Genomic DNA, 26,585 nt, shown 5'->3' with positions numbered 1-26,585 from the left:
GCCCCCATGCACCGCCTTGTACGCGCATGCCGGTGCATGCTGCAGTCACATGCAGACACAGCGGGTACGTAGACGTCTTGGCACCCGGGCTTGTAATGAATGTTGTGTGATGGGGCTAAGTCACATTGCATGTGTCCACTAGGTGGCGCTAGAGATCACCCACCAATTACATGTCATGTTGCAGTGTGTGATGTGGAGAACACATCCTGTAAATTTCATGTAAATCGGATAATGTTTGTCATGTGAGGCTGACTTCCTGTGTCCAGTAGGTGGCGCTGTGTATTTGACACAGTATTGATGCATAGATGTGTTTAGGGCGGGACCCTCTACATGTGTGATCAATTTGGTGTAGACGGGACAATGTCTGTAGGAGTTATAAGGACTTCCTGCTTCATGGCGAAGCATCGAAATTGTCTGCACAGCCACGCCCAACAGGAAGAAGTCATAAAAAAGCTTTTGATAACTTGTCATCTCCAATGTCTCAAGCTGACTCTGTGTGAATTTGAAGTGGATGGGATTAAATCTCTAGGAGTAGTTCGTTCAAATATGAGGCCTGGAAATGACCAAAACATTCACCAAAATTGAGCATTTTTCCCAAGATGGCCGACTTCCTGTTGGACTTAGGGTATGGGTCCAAATGGCGTTTTTGTGCGCCTGGAGATGATACATAAACCTACCGAATTTCATTCTTCTATGTCAATCGGGAAGGCTGAGGTTCAATTTTGAAATATTCAAGGGGGCGCTATTGAGCCGTTTAGTCACGCCCATCCCATTGAAGTATATAGGATGTTAAATGACCGCACTCCAGACGTGTGTGTTGAGTTTCGTTACCGTGGAGGCATCCTTTGCCTCTGAAAACTGTAATCGTATTTTCATGGCGTTGAATGCGTTGTCATGGCAACAGTATTTGATGATGGGTCATGAGTTGCAGAATGTAGTATCACCAAGGTCTTATGTCTCAGCTGAGTAAATTTCAGGTGGAAATACTTAAGATTATGGGAGTAATTAATGAACAAATGAAGCAAGTCACTTCCTGTCGCCACTAGGTGGCGCTATGTCTGTCACTAAATATGAGACTGTACATGTGTTCAGACCAGGACGCTGAACAAGCATATTAAATTTGTAAAAGCTCAGACCATGTGGAGTCAAGTTATGAGAGTTTGAAATTTCATGGCGAAGCATCGAAATTCGCCGCGTCACCACGGCAACCAGGAATGACGTGGGAAAAAGCTTTTGATAACTTTTCATCTCCAATGTCTCAAGATGACTCTGTGTGAATTTGAAGTGGATGGGATGAAATCTCTAGGAGTAGTGCGTTCAAATATGATGCCACAATTTGCATTAAAATCAATATTTGATTCAAAATGGCCGACTTCCTGTTGGTGTTAGGGTATGTGTCCAAGAGACTTTTTGGTGCGTCTTGACATGATGAACATGTGTACCAAGTTTCGTTTCTCTATGTCAATCTGTCACGAGGGGCTCGCTTTTATTGATTTTGTAGGGGGCGCTAGAGAGCCATTTTGACACGCCCATTTGTGCAGACCATAAAATATCGAAATTTTCGCCGGGTCTGGCTTGCGTGCAAACTTTGGTGACTTTTACGGCACGTTCAGGGGGGCAAAAAGGCCGTCGTTGTGAGAGAAGAAAAATAATAATAATAATAATAATCTGGACGATTACAATAGGGCTTCGCGCTGGTCAGCGCTCGGGCCCTAATAATTAAAACTGCAAGCAGTGATGAACGGGCCCTCGCGCCCCCACGCACCGCCTCGTACGCGCATGGCGGTGCGTGCTGCAGGCACACGGCAAACACAGCGGGCACGTAGACATCTTGGCACCCGGGCTCGTAATGAACGTTGTGTGATGGGGCTAAGTCACATTGCATGTGTCCACTAGGTGGCGCTAGAGATGACCCACCAATGACATGTCATGTTGCAGTGTGTGATGTGGAGAACACATCCTGTAAATGTCATGTAAATCGGATAATGTTTGTCATATGAGGCTGACTTCCTGTGTCCAGTAGGTGGCGCTGTGTATATGAAGCTGTATTGATGCATAGATGTGTTCAGGGCGGGACCCTCTACATGTGTGATCAATTTGGTGTAGGTGGGACAATGTCTGTAGGAGTTATAAGGACTTCCTGCTTTATGGCGAAGCATCGAAATTGTTTGCACAGCCACGCCCAACAGGAAGAAGTCATAAAAAAGCTTTTGATAACTTGTCATCTCCAATGTCTCAAGCTGACTCTGTGTGAATTTGAAGTGGATGGGATGAAATCTCTAGGACTAGTTTGTTCAAATATGAGGCGTGGAAATGACCAAAACACTCACCAAAATATAGCATTTTTCCCAAGATGGCCGACTTCCTGTTGGACTTAGGGTATGGGTCCAAATGGCGTTTTTGTGCGTCTGGAGATGATACATAAACCTAGCGAGTGTCATTCTTCTATGTCAATCGGGAAGTCTGAGGTTCAATTTTGAAATATTCAAGGGGGCGCTATTGAGCCATTTAGTCACGGCCATCCCATTGAAGTATATAGGATGTTAAATGACCACACTCCAGACGTGTGTGTTGAGTTTCGTTACCGTGGAGGCATCCTTTGCCCCTGAAAAGTGTAATCGTATTTCATGGCGTTGAATGCGTTGTCATGGCAACAGTATTTGATGATGGGTCACGAGTTGCAGAATGTAGCATCACCAAGGTCTTATGTCTCAGCTGAGTCGATTTCAGGTGGAAATACTTAAGATTATGGGAGTAATTAGTGAAAGAATGAAGCAAGTGACTTCCTGTTGCCAGTAGGGGGCGCTATGACTGTCACAAAATATGAGACTGCACATGTGTTCAGACTGGGACACTGAACAAGCATCTGAAATTTGGAAAAGCTCAGACCATGTGGAGTCAAGTTATGAGGGTTTGAATTTTCATGGCGAAGGATCGAAATTCGTCGCGTCACCACGGCAACCAGGAATGACGAGGGAAAAAGCTTTTGATAACTTGTCATCTCCAATGTCTCAAGATGATCCTGTGTGAATTTGAAGTGGATGGGATGAAGATTATGGGAGTAATTAGTGAAAGAATGAAGCAAGTGACTTCCTGTTGCCAGTAGGTGGCGCTATGACTGTCACTAAATATGAGACTGTACATATGTTCAGACCAGGACCCTGAACAAGCATGTGAAATTTGGTAAAGCTCAGACCATGTGAAGTCAAGTTATGAGGGTTTGAATTTTCATGGCGAAGGATCGAAATTCGCCGCGTCACCACGGCAACCAGGAATGACGGGGGAAAAAGCTTTTGATAACTTGTCATCTCCAATGTCTCAAGATGACTCTGTGTGAATTTGAAGTGGATGGGAAGAAAACTGTAGGAGTAGTGCGTTCAAATATGATGCCACAATTTGCATTAAAATCAATATTTTGATTCAAAATGGCCGACTTCCTGTTGGTGTTAGGGTATGTGTCCAAGAGACTTTTTGGTGCGTCTTGACATGTTGAACATGTGTACCAAGTTTCGTTTCTCTATGTAAATCTGTCACGAGGGGCTCGCTTTTATTGATTTTGTAGGGGGCGCTAGAGAGCCATTTTGGCACGCCCATTTGTGCAAACCATAAAATATCGAAATTTTCGCCGGGTCTGGCTTGCGTGCAAACTTTGGTGAGTTTCAGGGCACGTTCAGGGGGGCAAAAAGGCCGTCGTCGGGAGAGAAAAAAAATAATAATAATAATTAAAACTGCAAGCAGTGATGAACGGGCCCTCGCGCCCCATGCACCGTGCCGTACGCGCATGTCGGTGCGTGCTGCAGTCACACGGCAGACACAGTGGGCACGTAGACGTCTTGGCACCGGGGCTTGTAATGAACACTGTGTGATGGGGCTAAGTCACATTGCATGTGTCCACTAGGTGGCGCTAGAGATCACCCACCAATTACATGTCATGTTGCAGTGTGTGCTGTGGAGAACACATCCTGTAAATTTCATGTAAATCGGATAATGTTTGTCATATGAGGCTGACTTCCTGTGTCCAGTAGGTGGCGCTGTGTATTTGACGCAGTATTGATGCATAGATGTGTTCAGGGCGGGACCCTCTACATGCGTGATCAATTTGGTGTAGACAGGACCATGTCTGTAGGAGTTATAAAGAGTTCCTGCTTCATGGCGAAGCATCGAAATTGTTTGCACAGCCACGCCCAACAGGAAGAAGTCATAAAAAAGCTTTTGATAACTTTTCATCTCCAATGTCTCAAGATGATTGTGTGTGAATTTGAAGTGGATGGGATGGAATCCCTAGGACTAGTGCGTTCAAATATGAGGCCTGGAAATGACCAAAAAATGCACCAAAATTGAGCATTTTTCCCAAGATGGCCGACTTCCTGTTGGACTTAGGGTATGGGTCCAAATGGCGTTTTTGTGCGTCTGGAGATGATACATAAACCTACCGAGTTTCATTCTTCTACGTCAATCGGGAAGGCTGAGGTTCAATTTTGAAATATTCAAGGGGGCGCTATTGAGCCATTTAGTCACGGCCATCCCATTGAAGTATATAGGATGTTAAATGACCACACTCCAGACGTGTGTGTTGAGTTTCGTTACCGTGGAGGCATCCTTTGCCCCTGAAAAGTGTAATCGTATTTCATGGCGTTGAATGCGTTGTCATGGCAACAGTATTTGATGATGGGTCACGAGTTGCAGAATGTAGCATCACCAAGGTCTTATGTCTCAGCTGAGTCGATTTCAGGTGGAAATACTTAAGATTATGGGAGTAATTAGTGAAAGAATGAAGCAAGTGACTTCCTGTTGCCAGTAGGGGGCGCTATGACTGTCACAAAATATGAGACTGCACATGTGTTCAGACTGGGACACTGAACAAGCATCTGAAATTCGGAGAAGCTCAGACCATGTGGAGTCAAGTTATGAGGGTTTGAATTTTCATGGCGAAGGATCGAAATTCGTCGCGTCACCACGGCAACCAGGAATGACGAGGGAAAAAGCTTTTGATAACTTTTCATCTCCAATGTCTCAAGATGATCCTGTGTGAATTTGAAGTGGATGGGATGAAGATTATGGGAGTAATTAGTGAAAGAATGAAGCAAGTGACTTCCTGTTGCCAGTAGGTGGCGCTATGACTGTCACTAAATATGAGACTGTACATGTGTTTAGACCAGGACGCTGAACAAGCATGTGAAATTTGGTAAAGCTCAGACCATGTGAAGTCAAGTTATGAGGGTTTGAATTTTCATGGCGAAGGATCGAAATTCGCCGCATCACCACGGCAACCAGGAATGACGGGGGAAAAAGCTTTTGATAACTTGTCATCTCCAATGTCTCAAGATGACTCTGTGTGAATTTGAAGTGGATGGGATGAAATCTCTAGGAGTAGTGCGTTCAAATATGATGCCACAATTTGCATTAAAATCAATATTTTGATTCAAAATGGCCGACTTCCTGTTGGTGTTAGGGTATGTGTCCAAGAGACTTTTTGGTGCGTCTTGACATGTTGAACATGTGTACCAAGTTTCGTTTCTCTATGTCAATCTGTCACGAGGGGCTCGCTTTTATTGATTTTGTAGGGGGCGCTAGAGAGCCATTTTGCCACGCCCATTTGTGCAAACCATAAAATATCGAAATTTTCGCCGGGTCTGGCTTGCGTGCAGACTTTGGTGAGATTCGGGGCACGTTCAGGGGGGCAAAAAGGCCGTCGTCGGGAGAGAAAAAAAATAATAATAATAATAATCATGGCAAAAACAATAGGGCTTCGCGCTGGTCAGCGCTCGGGCCCTAATAATCATGGCAAAAACAATAGGGCTTCGCGCTGGTCAGCGCTCGGGCCCTAATAATCATGGCAAAAACAATAGGGCTTCGCGCTGGTCAGCGCTCGGGCCCTAATAATCATGGCAAAAACAATAGGGCTTCGCGCTGGTCAGCGCTCGGGCCCTAATAATCATGGCAAAAACAATAGGGCTTCGCGCTGGTCAGCGCTCGGGCCCTAATTAAAACTGCAAGCAGTGATGAACGGGCCCTCGCGCCCCCACGCACCGCGCCGTACGCGCATGCCGGTGCGTGCTGCAGTCACACGGCAGACACAGCGGGCACGTAGGAGTCTTGGCACCCGGGCTCGTAATGAACACTGTGTGATGGGGCTAAGTCACATTGCATGTGTCCACTAGGTGGCGCTAGAGATCACCCACCAATTACATGTCATGTTGCAGTGTGTGATGTAGAGAACACATCCTCTAAATTTCATGTAAATCGGATAATGTTTGTTATATGAGGCTGACTTCCTGTGTCCAGTAGGTGGCGCTGTGTATATGAAGCAGTATTGATGCATAGATGTGTTCAGGGCGGGACCCTCTACATGCGTGAGCAATTTGGTGTAGGTGGGACAATGTCTGTAGGAGTTATAAGGACTTCCTGCTTCATGGCGAAGCATCGAAATTGTTTGCACAGCCACGCCCAACAGGAAGAAGTCATAAAAAAGCTTTTGATAACTTGTCATCTCCAATGTCTCAAGATGACTCTGTGTGAATTTGAAGTGGATGGGATGAAATCTCTAGGACTAGTGCGTTCAAATATGAGGCCTGGAAATGACCACAAAACTCACCAAAATTGAGCATTTTTCCCAAGATGGCCGACTTCCTGTTGGACTTAGGGTATGGGTCCAAATGGCGTTTTTGTGCGTCTGGAGATGATACATAAACCTACCGAGTTTCATTCTTCTACGTCAATCGGGAAGGCTGAGGTTCAATTTTGAAATATTCAAGGGGGCGCTATTGAGCCGTTTAGTCACGCCCATCCCATTGAAGTATATAGGATGTTAAATGACCCCACTCCAGACGTGTGTGTTGAGTTTCGTTACCGTGGAGGCATCCTTTGCCCCTGAAAACTGTAATCGTATTTTCATGGCGTTGAATGTGTTGTCATGGCAATGGTATTTGATGATGGGTCATGAGTTGCAGAATGTAGCATCACCAAGGTCTCATGTCTCAGCTGAGTCAATTTCAGGTGGAAATACTTAAGATTATGGGAGTAATTAATGAACAAATGACGCAAGTGACTTCCTGTTGCCAGTAGGGGGCGCTATGACTGGTACTAAATATGAGACTGTACATGTGTTCAGATCAGGACGCTGAACAAGTATATTAAATTTGGAAAAGCTGAGACCATGTGGAGTCAAGTTATGAGGGTTTGAAATTTCATGGCGAAGCATCGAAATTCGCCGCGTCACCACGGCAACCAGGAATGACCGGCGAAAAAGCTTTTGATAACTTTTCATCTCCAATGTCTCAAGATGACTCTGTGTGAATTTGAAGTGGATGAGATGAAATCTCTAGGACTAGTTCGTTAAAGTACGAGGAGTGGAATACGCCAAAATCGCACATATTTTTCAAAATGGCCGACTTCCTGTTGGAGTGACGTCATGGGCCCCAGTGACTTTTTTGTGCGTCTGGACATGATACATATATATACCAAATTTCGTTCATGTACGTCAATCTCTCACATTTTTATATTCAATAGGGGGCGCTAGAGAGCCATTTTGTCACGCCCATTTCTGCAAACCATAAAATATCAAAATTTTCGCCGGGTCTGGCTTGCGTGCAAACTTTGGTGACTTTTCGCGCACGTTCAGGGGGGCAAAAAGGGCGTTGTTTTGGGAGAAGAAGAAGAATAATTAAAACTGCAAGCAGTGATGAACGGGCCCTCGCGCCCCCATGCACCGCCCCGTACGTGCATGTCGGTGCATGCTGCAGTCACATGGCAGACACAGCGGGCACGTAGACTTCTTGGCACCTGGGCTTTTAATGAACATTGTGTGATGGGGCTAAGTCACATTGCATGTGTCTACTAGGTGGCACTAGAGATCACCCACCAATTATATGTCATGTTGCAGTGTGTGATGTGGAGAACACATCCTGTAAATTTCATATAAATCGGATAATGTTTGTCATATGAGGCTGACTTCCTGTGTCCAGTAGGTGGCGCTGTGTATTTAACACAGTATTGATGCATAGATGTGTTCAGGGCGCGACCCTCTACATGCATGGTGAATTTGGTGTAGACAGGACAATGTCTGTAGGAGTTATAAGGACTTCCTGCTTTATGGCGAAGCATCGAAATTGTCCGCACAGCCACGCCCAACAGGAAGAAGTCATAAAAAAGATTTTGATAACTGGTGTTATGTCTTAGCTGAGTCAATTTCAGGTGGAAATACTTAAGATTATGGGAGTAATTAGTGAAAGAATGAAGCAAGTGACTTCCTGTTGCCAGTAGGTGGCGCTATGACTGTCACTAAATATGAGACTGTACATGTGTTCAGACCAGGACGCTGAACAAGCATATTAAATTTGGAAAAGCTGAGACCATGTGGAGTCAAGTTATGAGGGTTTGAAATTTCATGGCGAGACATCGAAATTCGCCACGTCACCATGGCAACCAGGAATGACGGGGGAAAAAGCTTTTGATAACTTTTCATCTCCAATGTCTCAAGATGACTCTGTGTGAATTTGAAGTGGATAGGATGAAATGTCTAGGACTAGTTCGCTCAAATATGAGGCCTGGAAATGACCAAAAAACTCAACAATATTGAGGATTTTTCCCAAGATGGCCGACTTCCTGTTGGACTTAGGGTATGGGTCCAAATGGCATTGTTGTGCGTCTGGAGATGATACATAAAGCTACCGAATTTCATTCTTCTATGTCAATCGGGAAGGCTGAGGTTCAATTTTGAAATATTCAAGGGGGCGCTATTGAGCCATTTAGTCACGCCCATCCCATTGAAGTATATAGGATGTTAAATGACCCCACTCCAGATGTGTGTGTTGAGTTTCATTACCGTGGAGGCATCCTTTGCCCCTGAAAACTGTAATCGTATTTTCATGGCGTTGAATGTGTTGTCATGGCAACAGTATTTGATGATGGGTCATGAGTTGCAGAATGTAGCATCACCAAGGTCTTATGTCTCAGCTGAGTTAATTTCAGGTGTAAATACTTAAGATTATGGGAGTAATTAGTGAAAGAATGAAGCAAGTGACTTCCTGTTGCCAGTAGGGGGCGCTATGACTGTCACTAAATATGAGACTGTACATGTGTGCAGACCGGGACACTGTACAAGCATATTAAATTTGGAAAAGCTCAGACCATGTGGAGTCAAGTTATCAGGGTTTGAATTTTCATGGCGAAGGATCGAAATTCGCCACGTCACCACGGCAACCAGGAATGACGGGGGAAAAACCTTTTGATAACTTTTCATCTCCAATGTCTCAAGATGACTCTGTGTGAATTTGAAGTGGATGGGAAGAAATCTCTAGGACTAGTTCGCTCAAATATGATGCCAGATTCAGCATTAAAATCAATATTTTGATTCAAAATGGCCGACTTCCTGTTGGTGTTAGGGTATGTGTCCAAGAGACTTTTTAGTGCGTCTTGACATGATGAACATGTGTACCAAGTTTCGTTTCTCTATGTCAATCTGTCACGAGGGGCTCGCTTTTATTGATTTTGTAGGGGGCGCTAGAGAGCCATTTTTCCACGCCCATTTCTGCAAACCATAAAATATCAAAATTTTCGCCGGGTCTGGCTTGCGTGCAAACTTTGGTGACTTTTAAGGCACGTTCAGGGGGGCAAAAAGGGCGTCGTTGTGCAAGAAGAAAAAGATGAAGAAGAATAATAATCCGGACAGATACAATAGGGCTTCGCGCTGGTCAGCGCTCGGGCCCTAATTAAAACTGCAAGCAGTGATGAACGGGCCCTCGCGTCCCCACGCATGTCGGGCTGCGGCTCGGTCGCAGAATGTAGCATCACCAAGGTCTTATGTCTCAGCTGAGTTAATTTCAGGTGTAAATACTTAAGATTATGGGAGTAATTAGTCAACGAATGAAGCAAGTGACTTCCTGTTGCCAGTAGGTGGCGCTATGACTGTCAGTAAATATGAGACTGTACATGTGTTCAGACCAGGACGCTGAACGAGCATATTAAATTTGGAAAAGCTCAGAGCATGTGGAGTGAAGTTATAAGGGTTTGAAATTTCATGGCGAGACATCGAAATTCGCCACTTCACCACTGCAACCAGGAATGACGGACGAAAAAGCTTTTGATAACTTTTCATCTCCGATGTCTCAAGATGACTCTGTGTGAATATGAAGTGGATGGGATGAAATCTCTAGGACTAGTTGGTTCAAATATGATGCGTGGAAATGACCAAAAAATGCACCAAAATATAGCATTTTTCCCAAGATGGCCGACTTCCTGTTGGACTTAGGGTATGGGTCCAAATGGCGTTTTTGTGCGTCTGGAGATGATACATAAACCTACCGAATTTCATTCTTCTATGTCAATCGGGAAGGCTGAGGTTCAATTTTGAAATATTCAAGGGGGCGCTATTGAGCCATTTTGTCACGCCCATCCCATTGAAGTATATAGGATGTTAAATTAACCCACTCCAGACGTGTGTGTTGAGTTTCGTTACCGTGGAGGCATCTTTTGTTTCAGAAAACTGTAATCGTATTTTCATGGCGTTGAATGCGTTGTCATGGCAACAGTATTTGATGATGGGTCACGAGTTGCAGAATGTGGCATCACCAAGGTCTTATGTCTCAGCTGAGTCAATTTCAGGTGTAAATACTTAAGATTATGGGAGTAATTAGTGAAAGAATGAAGCAAGTGACTTCCTGTTGCCAGTAGGGGGCGCTATGACTGTCACAAAATATGAGACTGCACATGTGTTCAGACTGGGACACTGAACGAGCAAAGTAAATTTGGAAAAGCTCAGACCATGTGGAGTCAAGTTATGAGGGTTTGAAATTTAATGGCGAAGGATCGAAATTCGCCGCGTCACCACGGCAACCAGGAATGACGGGGGAAAAAGCTTTTGATAACTTTTCATCTCCAATGTCTCAAGATGACTCTGTGTGAATTTGAAGTGGATGGGATGAAAACTCTAGGACTAGTTCGCACAAATATGATGGCACAATCTGCATTAAAATCAATAATTTGATTCAAAATGGCCGACTTCCTGTTGGTGTTAAGTTATGGGTCCAAGAGACTTTTTGGTGCGTCTTGACATGATGAACATGTGTACCGAATTTCGTTTCTCTATGTCAATCTGTGGCGAGGGGCTCGATTTTCTTGATTTTGCAGGGGGCGCTAGAGAGCCATTTTGCCACGCCCATTTATGCAAACCATAAAATATCAAATTTTTCGCCGGGTCTGGCTTGCGTGGAAACTTTGGTGACTTTTCAGGCACGTTCAGGGGGGCAAAAAGGCCGTTACTTTGTCAGAAGAAAAATAAAGGGGAATAATAATCATGGCAAAAACAATAGGGCTTCGCGCTGGTCAGCGCTCGGGCCCTAATTAAAACTGCAAGCAGTGATGAACGGGCCCTCGCGCCCCCATGCACCGCCCCGTACTCGCATGTCGGTGCGTGCTGCAGTCACACGGCAGACACAGTGGGCACGTAGACGTCTTGGCACCTGGGCTTGTAATGAATGTTGTGTGATGGGGCTAAGTCACATTGCATGTGTCCACTAGGTGGCGCTAGAGATCACCCACCAATTATATGTCATATTGCAGTGTATGATGTGGAGAACACATCCTGTAAATTTCATATAAATCGGATAATGTTTGTCATATGAGGCTTACTTCCTGTGTCCAGTAGGTGGCGCTGTGTATTTGACACAGTATTGATGCATAGATGTGTTCAGGGCGGGACCCTCTCCATGCATGATGAATTTGGTGTAGACAGGACAATGTCTGTAGGAGTTATAAGGACTTCCTGCCTAATGGCGAAGCATCGAAATTGTCCGCACAGCCACGCCCAACAGGAAGAAGTCATAAAAAAGCTTTTGATTACTGGCGTTATGTCTTAGCTGAGTCAATTTCAGGTGTAAATACTTAAGATTATGAGAGTAATTAGTGAAAGAATGAAGCAAGTGACTTCCTGTTGCCAGTAGGTGGCACTATGACTGTCACTAAATATGAGACTGTACATGTGTTCAGTCCAGGACGCTGAACAAGCATATTAAATTTGGAAAAGCTCAGACCATGTGGAGTCAAGTTATGAGGGTTTGAAATTTCATGGCGAGACATCGAAATTCGCCATGTCACCATGGCAACCAGGAATGACAGACGAAAAAGCTTTTGATAACTTTTCATCTCCAATGTCTCAAGATGATTTTGTGTGAATTTGAAGTGGATGGGATGAAATCTCTAGGACTAGTTTGTTCAAGTATGATGCGTGGAAATGACCAAAACACTCACCAAAATTGAGCATTTTTCCCAAGATGGCCGACTTCCTGTTGGACTTAGGGTATGGGTCTAAATTGCGTTTTTGTGCGTCTGGAGATGATACATAAACCTGCCGAATTTCATTCTTCTATGTCAATCGGGAAGGCTGAGGTTCAATCTTGAAATATTCAAGGGGGCGCTATTGAGCCGTTTAGTCACGGCCATCCCATTGAAGTATATAGGATGTTAAATGAACCCACTCCAGATGTGTGTGTTGAGTTTCGTTACCGTAAAGGCATCCTTTGCCTCTGAAAACTGTAATCGTATTTTCATGGCGTTGAATGCGTTGTCATGGCAACAGTATTTGATGATGGGTCATGAGTTGCAGAATGTAGCATCACCAAGGTCTTATGTCTCAGCTGAGTCAATTTCAGGTGGAAATACTTAAGATTTAATGATCAAATGACGCAAGTGACTTCCTGTTGCCAGTAGGGGGCGCTATGACTGTCACTAAATATGAGACAGTACATGTGTTCAGACCAGGACACTGAATAAGCATATGAAATTTGGAAAAGCTGAGACCATGTGGAGTCAAGTTATGAGGGTTTGAAATTTCATGGCGAAGCATCGAAATTCGCCGCGTCACCACGGCAACCAGGAATGATGTGGGAAAAAGCTTTTGATAACTTTTCATCTCCAATGTCTCAAGATGACTCTGTGTGAATTTGAAGTGGATGGGAAGAAAACTCTAGGAGTAGTTTGTTCAAATATGATGCCACAATTTGCATTAAAATCAATATTTTCATTCAAAATGGCCGACTTCCTGTTGGTGTTCGGGTATGTGTCCAAGAGACTTTTTGGTGCGTCTTGACATGTTGAACATGTGTACCAAGTTTCGTTGCTCTATGTCAATCTGTGGCGAGGGGCTCGATTTTCTTGATTTTGCAGGTGGCGCTAGAGAGCCATTTAAGCACGCCCGTTTATGCAAACCATAAAATATCAAATTTTTCGCCGGGTCTGGCTTGTGTGGAAACTTTGGTGACTTTTGGGGCACGTTCAGGGGGGCAAAAAGAGCGTTGTTTTGGGAGAAAAATAAAAAACGGAATAATAATAATAATCCGGGCAATTACAATAGGGCTTCGCGCTGGTCAGCGCTCGGGCCCTAATAATCATGGCAAAAACAATAGGGCTTCGCGCTGGTCAGCGCTCGGGCCCTAATAATCTGGACGATTACAATAGGGCTTCGCGCTGGTCAGCGCTCGGGCCCTAATTAAAACTGCAAGCAGTGATGAACGGGCCCTCGCGCCCCCATGCACCGCCCCGTACTCGCATGTCGGTGCGTGCTGCAGTCACATGGCAGACACAGCGGGCACGTAGACGTCTTGGCACCGGGGCTTGTAATGAACACTGTGTGATGGGGCTAAGTCACATTGCATGTGTCCACTAGGTGGCGCTAGAGATCACCCACCAATTACATGTCATGTTGCAGTGTATGATGTAGAGAACACATCCTCTAAATTTCATGTAAATCGGATAATGTTTGTCATATGAGGCTGACTTCCTGTGTCCAGTAGGTGGCGCTGTGTATATGAAGCAGTATTGATGCATAGATGTGTTCAGGGCGGGACCCTCTACATGCGTGAGCAATTTGGTGTAGGTGGGACAATGTCTGTAGGAGTTATAAGGACTTCCTGCTTCATGGCGAAGCATCGAAATTGTTTGCACAGCCACACCCAACAGGAAGAAGTCATAAAAAAGCTTTTGATAACTTTTCATCTCCAATGTCTCAAGATGACTCTGTGTGAATTTGAAGTGGATGGGATGAAATCCCTAGGACTAGTTCGTTCAAGTATGATGCGTGGAAATGACCAAAACACTCACCAAAATTGAGCATTTTTCCCAAGATGGCCGACTTCCTGTTGGACTTAGGGTATGTGTCCAAATGGCGTTTTTGTGTGTCTGGAGATGATACATAAACCTACCGAATTTCATTCTTCTATGTCAATCGGGAAGGCTGAGGTTCAATTTTGAAATATTAAAGGGGGCGCTATTGAGCCGTTTAGTCACGGCCATCCCATTGAAGTACATAGGATGTAAAATGACCCCACTCCAGATGTGTGTGTTGAGTTTCGTTACCGTGGAGGCATCATTTGCCCCTGAAAACTGTAATCGTATTTCATGGCGTTGAATGCGTTGTCATGGCAACAGTATTTGATGATAGGTCACGAGTTGCAGAATGTAGCATCACCAAGGTCTTATGCCTCAGCTGAGTCAATTTCAGGTGTAAATACTTAAGATTATGGGAGTAATTAGTGAACTAATGAAGCAAGTCACTTCCTGTCGCCACTAGGTGGCGCTATGACTGTCAGTAAATATGAGACTGTACATGTGTTCAGACCAGGACACTGAACAAGCATATTAAATTTGGTAAAGCTCAGACTATGTGGAGTCAAGTTATGAGGGTTTGAAATTTCATGGCGAAGCATCGAAATTCGCCGCGTCACCACGGCAACTAGGAATGACGGACGAAAAAGCTTTTGATAACTTTTCATCTCCAATGTCTCAAGATGAGTCTGTGTGAATTTGAAGTGGATGGGATGAAATCTCTAGGACTAGTTCGCTCAAATATGATGCCAAATTTAGCATTAAAATCAATAATTTGATTAAAAATGGCCGACTTCCTGTTGGTGTTAGGGTATGTGTCCAAGAGACTTTTTGGTGCGTCTTGGCATGATGAACATGTGTACCGAATTTCGTTTCTCTATGTCAATCTGTCTCGAGGGGCTCGATTTTCTTGATTTTGCAGGGGGCGCTAGAGAGCCATTTTGCCACGCCCGTTTATGCAAACCATAAAATATCAAAATTTTCGCCAAGTCTGGCTTACGTGCAAACTTTGGTGACTATTCGAGCACGTTCAGGGGGTCAAAAAGGCCGTTGTTGTGAGAGAAGAAAAAAAAGAATTAAAACTGCAAGCAGTGATGAACGGGCCCTCGCGCCCCCACGCACCGCCTTGTACGCGCATGTCGGTGCATGCTGCAGTCACATGGCAGACACAGCGGGCACGTAGACGTCTTGGCACCGGGGCTTGTAATGAACACTGTGTGATGGGGCTAAGTCACATTGCATGTGTCCACTAGGTGGCGCTAGAGATCACCCACCAATTACATGTCATGTTGCAGTGTGTGATGTGGAGAACACATCCTGTAAATTTCATGTAAATCGGATAATGTTTGTCATGTGAGGCTGACTTCCTGTGTCCAGTAGGTGGCGCTGTGTATTTGACACAGTATTGATGCATAGATGTGTTTAGGGCGGGACCCTCTACATGTGTGATCAATTTGGTGTAGACGGGACAATGTCTGTAGGAGTTATAAGGACTTCCTGCTTCATGGCGAAGCATCGAAATTGTCTGCACAGCCACGCCCAACAGGAAGAAGTCATAAAAAAGCTTTTGATAACTTGTCATCTCCAATGTCTCAAGCTGACTCTGTGTGAATTTGAAGTGGATGGGATTAAATCTCTAGGAGTAGTTCGTTCAAATATGAGGCGTGGAAATGACCAAAACACTCACCAAAATTGAGCATTTTTCCCAAGATGGCCGACTTCCTGTTGGACTTAGGGTATGGGTCCAAATGGCGTTTTTGTGCGCCTGGAGATGATACATAAACCTACCGAATTTCATTCTTCTATGTCAATCGGGAAGGCTGAGGTTCAATTTTGAAATATTCAAGGGGGCGCTATTGAGCCGTTTAGTCACGCCCATCCAATAGAAGTATATAGGATGTTAAATGACCGCACTCCAGACGTGTGTGTTGAGTTTCGTTACCGTGGAGGCATCCTTTGCCTCTGAAAACTGTAATCGTATTTTCATGGCGTTGAATGCGTTGTCATGGCAACAGTATTTGATGATGGGTCATGAGTTGCAGAATGTAGTATCACCAAGGTCTTATGTCTCAGCTGAGTAAATTTCAGGTGGAAATACTTAAGATTATGGGAGTAATTAATGAACAAATGAAGCAAGTCACTTCCTGTCGCCACTAGGTGGCGCTATGTCTGTCACTAAATATGAGACTGTACATGTGTTCAGACCAGGACGCTGAACAAGCATATTAAATTTGTAAAAGCTCAGACCATGTGGAGTCAAGTTATGAGAGTTTGAAATTTCATGGCGAAGCATCGAAATTCGCCGCGTCACCACGGCAACCAGGAATGACGTGGGAAAAAGCTTTTGATAACTTGTCATCTCCAATGTCTCAAGATGACTCTGTGTGAATTTGAAGTGGATGGGATGAAATCTCTAGGACTAGTGCGTTCAAATATGATGCCACAATTTGCATTAAAATCAATATTTGATTCAAAATGGCCGACTTCCTGTTGGTGTTAGGGTATGTGTCCAAGAGACTTTTTGGTGCGTCTTGACATGATGAACATGTGTACCAAGTTTCGTTTCTCTATGTCAATCTGTCACGAGGGGCTCGCTTTTATTGATTTTGTAGGGGGCGCTAGAGAGCCATTTTGACACGCCCATTTGTGCAGACCATAAAATATCGAAATTTTCGCCGGGTCTGGCTTGCGTGCAAACTTTGGTGACTTTTACGGCACGTTCAGGGGGGCAAAAAGGCCGTCGTTGTGAGAGAAGAAAAATAATAATAATTAAAACTGCAAGCAGTGATGAACGGGCCCTCGCGCCCCCATGCACCGTGCCGTACGCGCATGTCGGTGCATGCTGCAGTCACACGGCAGACACAGCGGGCACGTAGACGTCTTGGCACCCGGGCTTGTAATGAATGTTGTGTGATGGGGCTAAGTCACATTGCATGTGTCCACTAGGTGGCGCTAGAGATCACCCACCAATTATATGTCATGTTGCAGTGTGTGATGTGGAGAACACATCCTGTAAATTTCATGTAAATCGGATAATGTTTGTCATGTGAGGCTGACTTCCTGTGTCCAGTAGGTGGCGCTGTGTATTTGACACAGTATTGATGCATAGATGTGTTCAGGGCGGGACCCTCTACATTTGTGATCAATTTGGTGTAGACGGGACAATGTCTGTAGGAGTTATAAGGACTTCCTGCTTCATGGAGAAGCATCGAAATTGTCTGCACAGCCACGCCCAACAGGAAGAAGTCATAAAAAAGCTTTTGATAACTTGTCATCTCCAATGTCTCAAGCTGACTCTGTGTGAATTTGAAGTGGATGGGATGAAATCTCTAGGAGTAGTTCGTTCAAATATGAGGCGTGGAAATGACCAAAACACTCACCAAAATTGAGCATTTTTCCCAAGATGGCCGACTTCCTGTTGGACTTAGGGTATGGGTCCAAATGGCGTTTTTGTGCGTCTGGAGATGATACATAAACCTACCGAATTTCATTCTTCTATGTCAATCGGGAAGTCTGAGTTTCAATTTTGAAATATTCAAGGGGGCGCTATTGAGCCATTTAGTCACGGCCATCCCATTGAAGTATATAGGATGTTAAATGACCCCACTCCAGACGTGTGTGTTGAGTTTCGTTACCATGGAGGCATCCTTTGCCCCTGAAAAGTGTAATCGTATTTCATGGCGTTGAATGCGTTGTCATGGCAACAGTATTTGATGATGGGTCACGAGTTGCAGAATGTAGCATCACCAAGGTCTTATGTCTCAGCTGAGTCAATTTCAGGTGTAAATACTTAAGATTATGGGAGTAATTAGTGAAAGAATGAAGGAAGTGACTTCCTGTTGCCAGTAGGGGGCGCTATGACTGTCACTAAATATGAGACTGTACATTTGTTCAGACTGGGACACTGAACAAGCATATTAAATTTGGAAAAGCTCAGACCATGTGGAGTCAAGTTATGAGGGTTTGAATTTTCATGGCGAAGGATCGAAATTCGCCACGTCACCACGGCAACCAGGAATGACGAGGGAAAAAGCTTTTGATAACTTTCCATCTCCAATGTCTCAAGATGACTCTGTGTGAATTTGAAGTGGATGGGATGAAATCTCTAGGAGTAGTGCGTTCAAATATGATGCCACAATTTGCATTAAAATCAATATTTGATTCAAAATGGCCGACTTCCTGTTGGTGTTAGGGTATGTGTCCAAGAGACTTTTTGGTGCGTCTTGACAAGTTGAACATGTGTACCAAGTTTCGTTTCTCTATGTCAATCTGTCACGAGGGGCTCGCTTTTATTGATTTTGTAGGGGGCGCTAGAGAGCCATTTTGTCACGCCCATTTCTGCAAACCATAAAATATCAAAATTTTCGCCGGGTCTGGCTTGCGTGCAAACTTTGGTGACTTTTCGCGCACGTTCAGGGGGGCAAAAAGGGCGTTGTTTTGGGAGAAGAAGAAGAATAATAATCATGGCAAAAACAATAGGGCTTCGCGCTGGTCAGCGCTCGGGCCCTAATAATCTGGACGATTACAATAGGGCTTCGCGCTCGCGCTGGTCAGCGCTCGGGCCCTAATTAAAACTGCAAGCAGTGATGAACGGGCCCTCGCGCCCCCACGCATGTCGGGCTGTGGCTCAGTCAGAGAATGTAGCATCACCAAGGTCTTATGTCTCAGCTGAGTTAATTTCAGGTGTAAATACTTAAGATTATGGGAGTAATTAGTCAACGAATGGAGCAAGTGACTTACTGTTGCCAGTAGGTGGCGCTATGACTGTCACTAAATATGAGACTGTACATGTGTTCAGACCAGGACGCTGAACAAGCATATTAAATTTGGAAAAGCTCAGAGCATGTGGAGTCAACTTATAAGGATTTTAAATTTTATGGCGAGACATCGAAATTCGCCACGTCACCACGGCAACCAGGAATGATGGACGAAAAAGCTTTTGATAACTTTTCATCTCTAATGTCTCAAGATGACTCTGTGTGAATTTGAAGTGGATGGGATGAAATCCCTAGGACTAGTTCATTCAAATATGAGGCCTGGAAATGACCAAAAAATTCACCAAAATTGAGCATTTTTCCAAGATGGCCGACTTCCTGTTGGACTTAGGGTATGGGTCTAAATGGCATTTTTGTGCGTCTGGAGATGATACATAAACCTACCGAATTTCATTCTTCTATGTCAATCGGGAAGGCTGAGGTTCAATTTTGAAATATTCAAGGGGGCGCTATTGAGCCATTTAGTCACGCCCATCCCATTGAAGTATATAGGATGTTAAATGACCACACTCCAGACGTGTGTGTTGAGTTTCGTTACCGTGGAGGCATCTTTTGCCTCTGAAAACTGTAATCGTATTTTCATGGCGTTGAATGCGTTGTCATGGCAACAGTATTTGATGATGGGTCACGAGTTGCAGAATGTAGCATCACCAAGGTCTTATGTCTCAGCTGAGTTAATTTCAGGTGTAAATATTTAAGATTATGGGAGTAATAAGTGAAAGAATGAAGCAAGTGACTTCCTGTTGCCAGTAGGGGGCGCTATGACTGTCACTAAATATGAGACTGTACATGTGTTCAGACCAGGACACTGAACAAGCATATTAAATTTGGAAAAGCTCAGACCATGTGGAGTCAAGTTATGAGGGTTTGAAATTTCATGGCGAAGCATCGAAATTCGCCACGTCACTACGGCAAGCAGGAATCATGGGCGAAAAAGCTTTTGATAACTTTTCATCTCCAATGTCTCAAGATGACTCTGTGTGAATTTGAAGTGGATGGGATGAAAACTCTAGGACTAGTTGGTTAAAGTACGAGCAGTGGAAAACGCCAAAATCGCACATATTTTTCAAAATGGCCGACTTCCTGTTGGAGTGACGTCATGGGCCCCACTGACTTTTTTGTGCGTCTGGACATGATGCATATATATACCAAATTTTGTTCATGTACGTCAATCTCTCACATTTTTATATTCAATAGGGGGCGCTATTGAGCCATTTTGCCACGGCCATTTCTGCAAACCATAAAATATCAAAATTTTCGCCGGGTCTGGCTTGCGTGCAAACTTTGGTGACTTTTCGAGCACGTTTAGGGGGGCAAAAAGGCCGTCGTTGTGCAAGAAAAAGAAAAATTAAAACTGCAAGCAGTGATGAACGGGCCCTCGCGCCCCATGCACCGCCTTGTACGCGCATGTCGGTGCATGCTGCAGTCACATGGCAGATACAGCGGGCACGTAGACGTCTTGGCACCGGGGCTTGTAATGAACACTGTGTGATGAGGCTAAGTCACATTGCATGTGTCCACTAGGTGGCGCTAGAGATCACCCACCAATTACATGTCATGTTGCAGTGTGTGATGTGGAGAACACATCCTGTAAATTTCATGTAAATCGGATAATGTTTGTCATATGAGGCTGACTTCCTGTGTCCAGTAGGTGGCGCTGTGTATATGAAGCAGTATTGATGCATAGATGTGTTCAGGGCGGGACCCTCTACATGTGTGATCAATTTGGTGTAGACGGGACAATGTCTGTAGGAGTTATAAGGACTTCCTGCTTCATGGCGAAGCATCGAAATTGTCTGCACAGCCACGCCCAACAGGAAGAAGTCATAAAAAAGCTTTTGATAACTTGTCATCTCCAATGTCTCAAGCTGACTCTGTGTGAATTTGAAGTGGATGGGATGAAATCTCTAGGAGTATTTCGTTCAAATATGAGGCGTGGAAATGACCAAAACACTCACCAAAATTGAGCATTTTTCCCAAGATGGCCGACTTCCTGTTGGACTTAGGGTATGGGTCCAAATGGCGTTTTTGTGCGTCTGGAGATGATACATAAACCTACCGAATTTCATTCTTCTATGTCAATCGGGAAGTCTGAGGTTCAATTTTGAAATATTCAAGGGGGCGCTATTGAGCCATTTAGTCACGGCCATCCCATTGAAGTATATAGGATGTTAAATGAACCCACTCCAGACGTGTGTGTTGAGTTTCGTTACCATGGAGGCATCCTTTGCCCCTGAAAAGTGTAATCGTATTTCATGGCGTTGAATGCGTTGTCATGGCAACAGTATTTGATGATGGGTCACGATTTGCAGAATGTAGCATCACCAAGGTCTTATGTCTCAGCTGAGTCAATTTCAGGTGTAAATACTTAAGATTATGGGAGTAATTAGTGAAAGAATGAAGCAAGTGACTTCCTGTTGCCAGTAGGGGGCGCTATGACTGTCACTAAATATGAGACTGTACATGTGTGCAGACGGGGACACTGTACAAGCATATTAAATTTGGAAAAGCTCAGACCATGTGGAGTCAAGTTATCAGGGTTTGAATTTTCATGGCGAAGGATCGAAATTCGCCACGTCACCACGGCAACCAGGAATGACGAAGGAAAAAGCTTTTGATAACTTTTCATCTCCAATGTCTCAAGATGATCCTGTGTGAATTTGAAGTGGATGGGATGAAGATTATGGGAGTAATTAGTGAAAGAATGAAGCAAGTGACTTCCTGTTGCCAGTAGGTGGCGCTATGACTGTCACTAAATATGAGACTGTACATGTGTTCAGACCGGGACCCTGAACAAGCATCTGAAATTTGGAAAAGCTCAGACTATGTGGAGTCAAGTTATGAGGGTTTGAAATTTCATGGCGAAGCATCGAAATTCGCCGCGTCACCACGGCAACCAGGAATGACGGGGGAAAAACCTTTTCATAACTTTTCATTTCCAATGTCTCAAGATGATTCTGTGTGAATTTGAAGTGGATGGGAAGAAAACTCTAGGAGTAGTGCATTCAAATATGATGCCACAATTTGCATTAAAATCAATATTTTGATTCAAAATGGCCGACTTCCTGTTGGTGTTAGGATATGTGTCCAAGAGACTTTTTGGTGCGTCTTGACATGTTGAACATGTGTACCAAGTTTCGTTTCTCTATGTCAATCTGTCACGAGGGGCTCGCTTTTATTGATTTTGTAGGGGGCGCTAGAGAGCCATTTTGTCACGCCCATTTGTGCAAACCATAAAATATCGAAATTTTCGCCGGGTCTGGCTTGCGTGCAAACTTTGGTGAGTTTCGGGGCACGTTCAGGGGGGCAAAAAGGCCGTCGTCGTGCAAGAAAAAGAAAAATAATAATAATAATAATCTTGACAGATACAATAGGGCTTCGCGCTGGTCAGCGCTCGGGCCCTAATAATCTTGACAGATACAATAGGGCTTCGCGCTGGTCAGCGCTCGGGCCCTAATAATAATCATGGCAAAAACAATAGGGCTTCGCGCTGGTCAGCGCTCGGGCCCTAATTAGTTTTATCTAGGACCCATGTAATTTTCACAGACAACCATTACCACCTTTAATTTTCTTGGTTGCATAGCCAGCAATTCTGCTGTAAAATTCCACTCCACTGCACCTGTGGGGAAACTGTGTTCTGGCTAGTCTTATTCTTTAATTTAGTATAACTGCTGAGCTTTTTTTCACAAGGACATTTAGATGTTACTATCAAAAAGGCTCAGCTGTGTCTCTGCTGCCCACAAACTCTAACCTTCTAACCTGACCTAACCTGATAGGGGAATACAGACAATTTGTAATTTAATATTAAAAGTATTTTGGATTTTTCATCTATTTGTCAAAAGAGCAACAATCAGTTGCAAGGTGTTTATACTGTTTATAGATGGATGAATGCATTTGAAGTAACTGGCATAATTGGATTGGTCACTACCATTAACACACAAACACCAAGTGTTTCAACCTTTTTGTTTCCTGTCTTTGCCTGTATTTATATAGCACTTTTGTCCAAAATGCTGTCCAAAATCCATTCAAATAAAAAGGACACTTTGACATGTGGTCAGCATGAGCAAAGGATCGAATTGTCAACCCCTATGATTACATTGTCAAAGTATTTTGAATTTAACAGAAATTAATATGAAAATGTCACTCTTAAAAATGGATGAACTGTGAACCCAAAATGGTGAGCAGTTAACTAAAATCAGTGTTCCAGCCCTTGTGTGAAGACAGTGTGTACATTACCTGACTCGTTAGTTGTGAAGGTCACAGGGCTGCTGAACTGATTCCCGTGGCCCACTCTGGTGTAACTGTAAACACTGATCTCATAGGAGCTATGAGGCCTGAAGCCTGTTAGATACTCTGTCGTTGACGGACCGGAGGAATTCTACATTTGTGCGCACACACAAAAACACACACACAAACACATAAAAAAACATGACAGATAGGAGATTAAATAATCTGATCCTGATTACTGGATGTCTTATTGTATTAGCACACATATGTGCATGTGTGTGTCAGTATAATGTTATTGCTGAGTGGTATCTGGAGTGTGAAATTAGAGCCACCGTCAGTGTGACAGTGTGTACTCTCACTGAGCAGTGTGTTTAAGTGTGTGTGTTGTTGTTATTGTGGAGTAGTTTTTGGTGTGTGAAATTGACAGTACCCGGTGTGTGACGGTGTGTGTGATGAGGTCTCGGATCCTAAAGCCGTACTGTATCACCACTCCATTGGGCTCCAGAGGAGGCTCCCAACTCAGCCACACAGAGACGTCTGTGTGGTTGTATATAGTCAAGTTAACCGGAGACGACATGGGACCTGAAACACGTAGTTAGGCAGATAAAGAAGAAGATAGACTGAAACAGACAATAGATACGCATCCACTGTTTCATAATGAATAAATATCACTTCATTTGGATATTAGAAGGATTTTAATCTGCTTTCAAACTAACCTCCTTCATCAGTGTGCAGCAGTAGCAGCAGAAAGGGCCCCGAGCCTTTACGTGTTGCGGCCGTGACAGTGAGATTGTAAGCTGTGTATGGAAATAGGTTAGTGAGGATGAATGAGGTGTTGGGGGTATGTGTTGTGTTGGTGCCCCCTGGGCCGAACAGCGTAAGAGTATACTCTGTTATCTCCCCATTGGCCTCCAGAGGGCGCTGCCAGACCACTGCGATAGAAGATGACGACAGGTTCCTGGTGGACACCAGTAATGGAGCCGTACTGGGAACTAAAGAGAAACACATCCATACACATGACAGTGTCATGACAAATACACAAACCATACTTCATAAGTGAATGCTTGTGTTCATAACCTCACCATCATCATCTGTTCTCAGGTACATTGTGCTGGTATGGTTGTAGGCAGGGCCAGCGCCAGTTGCCGGGGTAACAGTCAGCACATAAGGAAAATACTTCCTGAGTTTGGTGAATAGGAAAACATTGTCGTTGGTGGTATGCTTGATGGTCTTGTTGACAACTGGAGGTGCTTGGTTGGGTAGATTTGGGGGGATGCCAGCTTCCTGAAGGGTGAGCAGGTAGTGGGGACGACCATTTGGCTCCAGAGGAGGGTCCCAGCTCACAATGATGGCGGTAGAGCTGAAGATCTGAGCTGTCAGGTTGTGGACTGAGTCACTTGGCACTGGAAAAGGAGACATGTACAATAGTGTTACTATCATTAACTACTTTGATTTGAAGTCACTTTACTATGAGTCAGTAAATAAAGGAATAAATCAACCATACTCAAATGAGCAGTTGCGCACCAGTTGTCGTCATCATCATCATCATCATCATCATTATCATCATGTATCACAAGCACTGTCATAATCAATGGCAGTATTGTTGTAATGAAAATATTCAACAACAGCACGTGAAGTGGAAAAATATGGCAACACAAACACAGCAAAGTAAAACAGAACAGAACAGCAGACAGTCAAAAAGACAGTATCCCACAAAATGATCAGCCAGACATTCAGGACGGAAAGTCACATATTGGAAGCTTTTGGACTGAAAGAGATTGAGGAGAAAATACTCATCCTGTTCACACCCATATTTAGTGTTCATCATCCAAAAATAGCTTAGGGAACAGAGCAGCATGGTACACAGTGTAGAAAAAGGGGGGAGAAGAAGGGGAAAGGGGAGATAAATTTTGAGAGATCCATAAGATTAATGAGTGGATGTGAGGGGCCAGGTGTGTGTGGGGGTCTGAGCCCAGGGGGGTTGACCCCCAGCTGGGCTTGGCTTGTGCGGGAGAGACAAGGTGCCCTGGAGGTCCGGTACTTGGCTGAGAATGGAGCAGCTAGAGCACGGGCAGAGATACAGAGTCAGTATGAGCAGTAATCATTCAGAAACAGAGAATACCTAACGAGCAAAATATTAACAAGAAAACTAAATCACTACATACATATGTACTTTGTGTGACTATATCTGCTATGGTGGCTTTCTGCACCATTTTTCACAAAATCACATAAAAACAAAGATCAATTTTATATACACTTCACTCTCTCACTGAGCATATATCACAAAGACACATACAACTAAATATTATATGCGCACATGCAGATGTTGGTACCCATGGCAACAATGCAACTGTAGCATGAGCACAAGATGAACTTTCTCAAAGCGCGTCACATCTAGTTTTATTTCTGTCATGAAATCGTACATGATTCTTGCTCTCTTTCTTGGCTCCATATTTTTTTCTCAATATTTCTAATCCCTCACAACTTTCATTGTGCTTAGTGAAAGGAAACACAAACTGGTTTTCTTCAAGGCACAGTGTCACAGGCGGACAAAAATAGAGCCAGTTTGCAAGACTGACATTTATCTCCTTTCACTAACAGGCTGAAAGTTATATCTTCAATCACAGAGTTTTTATGTAATTTTCATTTGAAGTTGAAGAGTTTTGAAAAAAGTGTGCAGACTTGCCATCCAGCGAGACTCTGAATCAGAGTATATAATAATTATTTGGCTTAATGTGTGGCATTTTACATGTATTTATTCACTTCATATCATTTCAGTTGGTGTATGTATGCTAGTGTTTATGTGTGTGTGTGTGTCTGACTGACCGTCCTGAGGTAAGAACACAGTTATTGGATCGCTCTGGACCCCTCCATTCCCCTGTACAGTGCTGGAGGTCATCCACATGGTGTAGTTAGTGCCCCCAATCAGCCCAGTCAGAGTTTTTGAGAGGGCTGAATCGGGAGAGCCAGGGACAGCTAAGTCTGAAATGGGAACCCTCTATGGAGGAAAAAGAGTGACAGAGGTTACATTCACATGTAAGAACCGGCCTTTAAACAAGACCATCAACCTAAAATATGTGCTCTACAGACGGGTGACAAATTAAAAGAGAAACCAAAATAAAGTAATGAGGTATTGGTCCATCATGAGCCAGCAGGAAGTTTCTGCACTCATTTGTGAATTTCTTAAAGCATTTTTATGCTACTTCTGCCAAAATTCACTTTACTAGGTCCTGAGTGGTCTCCACCAGCTCTATAGCAGTTCACTTTTCCCCCCAGTTTTTTAAAAACTGAAAACACCTCCGTGCAGCAGCTGGAAACAAGGTCAATGAAAGCAAAGACACAGAAGCAAAAGAGAAAGGTTGCTATGAAACCAAAATGTGGAACTTAAGGACACTAAAATGCTTCATAGAGCCGAGAGGCTCCGAGAGTTGGTGGTAATTCTCTGTGGGTTCACCATGATGAACAAAACTCTTCACATTACACATT

At 44.0% G+C, this 26,585-nt stretch overlaps 1 protein-coding gene across 1 annotated transcript in view; it reads right to left on the bottom strand.

The window, feature by feature from the left end:
* ptprq (protein tyrosine phosphatase receptor type Q) overlaps window positions 1–26,585 on the bottom strand; it is a 94,228-nt gene that overhangs the window by 47,047 nt on the left and 20,596 nt on the right. The window contains exons 38-42 of the mRNA XM_053319920.1: window positions 25,926–26,097; window positions 24,182–24,502; window positions 23,816–24,091; window positions 23,530–23,681; window positions 23,109–23,250 (exon numbers count right to left, since the gene is read on the bottom strand). Of these exons, the coding sequence (XP_053175895.1) occupies window positions 23,109–23,250; window positions 23,530–23,681; window positions 23,816–24,091; window positions 24,182–24,502; window positions 25,926–26,097 (1,063 nt within the window). The remainder of the gene's footprint in view (window positions 1–23,108; window positions 23,251–23,529; window positions 23,682–23,815; window positions 24,092–24,181; window positions 24,503–25,925; window positions 26,098–26,585) is intronic.

The sequence above is a fragment of the Scomber japonicus genome, chromosome 5 (assembly GCF_027409825.1).
Source record: "Scomber japonicus isolate fScoJap1 chromosome 5, fScoJap1.pri, whole genome shotgun sequence".
Lineage (NCBI taxonomy): Eukaryota > Metazoa > Chordata > Actinopteri > Scombriformes > Scombridae > Scomber > Scomber japonicus.
Note: the sequence above shows the minus strand (reverse complement) of the source record. Positions and strands in the feature narration are given on the sequence as shown.